Source organism: Gracilinanus agilis, chromosome 6, assembly GCF_016433145.1.
Source record: "Gracilinanus agilis isolate LMUSP501 chromosome 6, AgileGrace, whole genome shotgun sequence".
In the NCBI taxonomy this organism is placed as follows: Eukaryota; Metazoa; Chordata; class Mammalia; order Didelphimorphia; family Didelphidae; genus Gracilinanus; species Gracilinanus agilis.
Genome location: NC_058135.1, coordinates 281,691,120 through 281,697,032, shown reverse-complemented (window position 1 = coordinate 281,697,032; position 5,913 = coordinate 281,691,120). Strand labels below are relative to the sequence as shown.

The 5,913-nt window shown below is 35.7% G+C and overlaps 1 protein-coding gene across 1 annotated transcript in view; it reads right to left on the bottom strand.

Moving 5' to 3' along the window:
• Nucleotides 1–837: 837 nt before the first annotated feature.
• LOC123252736 (high affinity immunoglobulin epsilon receptor subunit beta-like) overlaps nt 838–5,913 on the bottom strand; it is an 11,686-nt gene continuing 6,610 nt past the window's right edge. Inside the window, exons 6-9 of the mRNA XM_044681989.1 lie at nt 4,919–4,975; nt 3,872–4,027; nt 3,408–3,515; nt 838–1,084 (exon numbers count right to left, since the gene is read on the bottom strand). Coding sequence (XP_044537924.1) covers nt 902–1,084; nt 3,408–3,515; nt 3,872–4,027; nt 4,919–4,975 — 504 coding nt within the window. The 3' untranslated portion in view covers nt 838–901. The remainder of the gene's footprint in view (nt 1,085–3,407; nt 3,516–3,871; nt 4,028–4,918; nt 4,976–5,913) is intronic.

The window sequence follows — 5,913 nt, the reverse complement described above, 5'->3', positions numbered from 1 at the left end:
TTTTAAGCCTGTTTTTATATCTGGACAAGCTTGCTTTTTATGAAGTTATTTTCTTCAGTGAATTTTTATACCTTTTTTCTTTTTGGTCTCTTACAATTTTTAAGGAGATCTTCAGTGAATTGTTGTGCCTCTTTTACCACCAGGTTAATTTTTGAAAGGTACTGTCTTCAACAGTTTTTTTGTGCCTCTTTCACCAAACTGTTAATTCTCTTTTCATTATTTTCTTGTATCACTCCCATTCCCCCCAATTTTTCCATTAATATTCTTTTCATTTTTTTAACTCATCAGGGAATTTTTGTGGGCTTGAGCCCATTTAGTACCGTTATTTGAAGCTTGACTTATAGGTGCTTTCACACTGTAGCTTTCTTCTGAGTTTGTGTCTTGGCTTTCCCTGCTACCATAGTAACTTTTTAAGATCAAATTCTTCTTCTTATGGTTAGCTTAGTTTCTAGCCTATTTCTTGATTTTGAATTTTATGTTAAAGTTGGGCTCTACTTACTTGGGGGTTGGAAGGCACTGTCCCAAGCTTCAGGCTTTTTCATACCACTGTTTTTAGAGCTAGTACTACAAGTTTTCAGTGATTCCAAGGTGGCATGATCTAGAGAGAGGTGTGGTCATTTATTTTCTTTTTTCTGCTCTGGTATTTACCCACGAAGGACCCATCCTCCTCTGTAGCAAACATCACTAGTATTCCTCTTTTCCATGAAAATATGAGCAGGACCTCTACTCCCTAGTGACAAGAAACACTGGTTTCCCCTCTGGAATTGTTAACCAGAACTGTTTATTAAAGTTATACAGGAAGTAAATGACAGAGGCAGAAGTCAAACCCAGGTACTGTGACCTTAAGTCAAACACCCTTTACATTGTACCATGTTCTGAAAACATTTGTTGATATTTAAGACTAAGTTTGCAGAAGCTCCTCTGGTGGTTGAGATAGAGTGGAATGAAGTAACTCCCTGGATTCTGTGCTTATGTCCTTTGGGGTCATAGCTGCAGACTTTCTTTCTTGTAGATCTATGACTTCATCAATTGGGGTATAAATGGATAATTCTTCATAAAGAGCTTCTTGACCAGTTTTGGGATGCTGAAGAAAAATAAAACAACACTTACAATTTTAAATGACAAGACCTTTCCTCCAGGTTAGATTGAATTGTTCAGCCACCTCCTTTTGTCTCTCTGAGGCTTTCTGTGTCCCCTTTTACACATCTCTTTTCTACCACTCCTACCTTTTCAGGACAGATTGAGAAGTTCCATGGTAAGAGGCCACTCATGGGAGATAAAGACCTGCACAATCATCCCCATCAATTTACTAGGAGCATTTCTAGGACAGAAGTTCTAATTTGACACCCAATCTTATATCAGCCTGAAATCTGCACCACTACCTTGAAGAAAGAGGTTAGAGTATATCACCATAAAGAAGTTAAAGAAAAGGTTATCAACAGGAAAGTATGTTTTTGTATATTTCTGTGTGATAGCAAAAGTCTGGATATGAAATATGTAGGGATTTATATATATTATAGATGATAGGCAATGTATAGATGATAGGTCATAGGAGGATATGCATATATACACACATATACACATACATATGTATATACATATATATATATATATATATATGTATATGAAAAGTAGAAAGAGAGGTAGAGACAGAGAAAGGGAGAGAGATATTTAAAGCTTAGCCCAAAGGCCATCCTCTAAATAATATTTTTCCCAATGGCACCCAAGTTCTAGCACCTTCCCCCTAAAGTCTCATTAATCTATTTCCTACATATTTATAAATGGACATGTTGTCTCCCTGGGCTAGATTATAAATTTCTCAAAGGCAGAGATAATTTCAGTATTTCCTCTGTATCTCATGTGCTAGACTGATATATATTCAGTGGAGAGTAATAATTATAGATGAATCAGTTCATTTATTTTAGTTGTTAAATCATAGACATACAATCTTTGAGCTGAAAGAAACTTGGAAGTCTTTGAATCCAAGTTATTTAATCTCTTCCAACCTTAGTTTCCAACCTCAGCCCACAGGCCATCCTCTGAATAAAGTCTTTCCTGATGGTACCCAACTTCTACTCCCTTCCCCCTAAAGTCTTATTAATCTATTTCCTCCATACTTATAAATGGACATGTCATCTCCCCAGGCTAGATTATATATTTCTCAAGGGCAGGGATTATTTCAGTATTGTCTATGTATCTCAAGTGCCAAGTACAGCTCCTGATATATATTTAGTAGAGAGTAATAGTTATAGATGAATCAATTCATTTATTTTAGTCGTTAAATCATAGACATACAACCTTTGAGCTGAATGGGGCTTGGAAGTCATTGAATCCAAGTTACTTAATCTTTTCCAATCTTAAGTTTCCTTACCTGTAAAATTAGAGTGACTATGTCATATACTTTACATCATTGATATGAGGATCAGTTGAGATAATAAAGGAACATGCTGTACAAACTTTAAATTACTGTATAAATATTAAATAGTTATATATAATGACGAGCTTAAGTTTTAAAAATTGCTGTACATGTATTTTCTAATTTGATCCTTGAGGTTACACAATGATTACATAGCAAAACTTGTAGTCAAATAAAAATCTTCTAACTATGATTCTGGAATTCTTCCCACTAACAAGTGTTCTGTGTGTCAGAATTCAATTTCATTCTGTATTGATTTACATTATTTTAAATTACTTCATTTTTGTGACTTGTGCCCTCAACTAGAATCTGAGATACTTTAGGCCAAGGAATTATCTTACATCTCTTTGTACTTATATCTTATAATTCTATGAATCACTACCTTATACCTGTCTGTATCTTATACCTGAATGGTAGGTAAATACAAGGTTATCTGGAAAGATGGCATTAGCAATTCAGGGATCAAGAAAGGCTTCACAGAAATTGTTATCTGAGCAGCTTCTTAAAGGAAAAAAGGAATTTTGTGAGGCAGAAATAAAGAAGAAATACATTCAAGCATGCAGTGTGACAGATTCAAAGACATGGAGATAGGAGAAGGAGTTCTATAAGTGAGGAACAGAAGGAAGTCCTGAAAACTGGACTTCAGAGTAGGTGAATGGAAATAATGGCCAATAAGCATTTGGGAAAAATGGAAAAGGAATGAGAACTGTTCCTTAGTTTTCCTGGGGATTGAAATGATGTTATAATGTGCACCCAACAAAGTCCACTGAGTTTGAAAAGAGGTGTTTGGATCTTCCATGGATTTCATTAGTTCTTCCTCTACTTCACAAGGGTCACCTATTTTACTCATTGACATCAGATTTTACTTTCCAAGGTACCATTTTCATGATGTTTTTACCTCATTCAAGAATATCTGAGGCCTTCTAATTTTGAGGAGGTTCAGACTTTTAGCTTTGTATTCAAGGCACTTTACCACTTCTCACCAATTTACCTTTGCAAACCATGCTTTCCCAACTTTTCCAACTATCTCATTGATAGGGAGTAATGAGCCAATAAGCATCTCCAGAATGGTGAGGAATAAGACCATGGCTGCAGTCTCCTGTCAAAGAGTGAAAAGCAGAGTCACAGGATAGATACATTCTAAAAGGTCACCTGGCTGACAGTTTCTTAAGCCAGACCCTTTTTCAGGACCACCACCTCAAAAGGGACATAACTAAAGGAACCCAAGAATTAGGCCAGCAGAATCAGAGGTTCTTCATCTCATCATAGCAGTATCTTTGTGATAGAAAAGGCAGCTGTTTTTTCCCATTCCTGCATATACCTGCAGTGGACAACTGCAAGTCTTTTCTATGACCTAAAGACTTGAGGAATACTTTTACTCTGAAGGAAAAACATGAATTTTTCTAACTCCATGTTATATGTGACATCTTAGCCTTTCAAAAAAGAATCACTTACATATAAAAACGTAGCTGCAAAGCAAAAGTCTCCAATTGGTTGATTTTGGCATTCATGCAAAACAGAAGATGTTTGCTCCATATTGAATAAGAGAATCATTATCCCAAATCCTGCAACCACAGAACTGAGAATGGCCATTACCAAGCTGCTTCGTGCCTAAGAGGAAATTAGAACAATTATTAAAACCTTTGGTTTGGACATTTCAATTTTCTTAGATTAATCTATCTTTTCTTTTCCTTCTTTCCTTCTCTCTTCCTTTCCTTTTTCCTTTCTTCCTTCCTTCCTTCCTTCCTTCCTTCCTTCCTTCCTTCCTTCCTTCCTTCCTTCCTTCCTTCTTTTCTTCTTTCCTTCCTCCCTCTCCCTTCCTTCCCAGGTATCTTCTTCCTTTGTTATTTCCTCTTCTTGCACTTGAGAAAGAATCATTTGACAAAAACATATTTCTATATAAAATGATGTCTTCTTTCTATTTACCAATTTGTTTTCAAACGAGTGGAAAGTGCTCACTGTTTTGTGTCAGGGGACATGGATTTACATCTCTCTTTGGCCACATGTTCCCTAGGTATCCTTGACCAAGTCACTCCCCCTTTGGGGAGATTAATTTAGTTTTCTGGAAAATGAGAAGAGTTAGCTTGAATAAAATCTAAACTTCCTTCCATATCTAAATTCAGCATGCCCAGCAGACCTCTCTAGCGGTTAGGAATAGATACCATTTCTGGCAGAAGTGATCCAATAAATAATATTTTGAAGCAAACATTCAGACAAGAATTCAGAGGTATATCTGGGAACATTGCCTTCTGGAATAGTGAAGACTGATCATTCTTTAAACAAAATTTTCTGTTATATTTTTCTACTCCATGAACTTATTTTTACAAATATGCTATTCACATTATATTATTCTATGATATAGTATTGTATATCATACTAAAATATGATATGCTATAGTAAATTAATGCATCACTTTTCTTTCCTGAAGATCTTCTTTTCCACTAATAATTATGATTTCTTCCTTCATTCTCAGTGACAAAAAAGGACAATGTCACTACTCACCAGATATTTAGTGCCTTTTCTTTCCGATGCAATCAACAGATATCCAGAAGTGGTGAACTGTCCAAAAGAGGAAAAAGTAAAACTAATACTTGGGAGCTTGCCTTAACTTCAAGGCCTCAGAGTCTAGTAATAAATATGGGGAAATCCAAGAAGTCTTGAAAGTCACAATTGGAAGATAGCATTTAATTAAGATAGTAACAAAAGCCTTGGAGGGCACTTTCCTTTCAAAAAATTATTGAGCCCATCATTCTGCTTTGTCTTTCCTTCAGATGTAACTTTTCCAGGCTCACAGATTAACTTCCAGAGAAGAGATTTGAACTCAGGTACACTTGACTTCAATTTTATCAGTATACCTCACTGTATTATTTTATTTAATTATACTTTTTGTTCCATTCTCTCAAACCTGGTCAAGATATATTTCTAGGCATGTTCTCTAATCAAGAAAACTTGGTATCAGATCACTATTGAGACTTAGAAATTTTACTAACATATTTTTGGGTATAATGATCTTTGGCTATTATAAGAGCATAAGCTAACATTCAGAAGGGACTTTAATTTACAGATTAGGAAAATGAGTCCCAGGGAAGATAAGTGATTTGCTAAAGGTTGAATGAGAGATAAGTAACAGAGCCAACAGTCAAACTCAGGTCCTGTAACTTTGAAATTTCATACCCTTTTCATTACACTATACTGCTAATTGCCATGGTCCATTTTGACTTGATTTATTTAATTGATTTGGTAATCAAAATGACTGAAAACTCTTGGTCTAACCTTTCTTTCTGGAGATTCCTAGCCTCTCTTTGGAGATCATCAGTCTTTTGGGATTGGAGATTATGGTCATCCAATTTGATGTTTTCCAGATCAATACATCAATTGGGATGTTTATGCATTGCTGGTGGAGTTGTGAACTGATCCAACCATTCTGGCTGGCAATTTCGAACTATGCTCAAAGGGCTATAAAAGAATGCCTGCCCTTTGATCCAGCCATACCATTG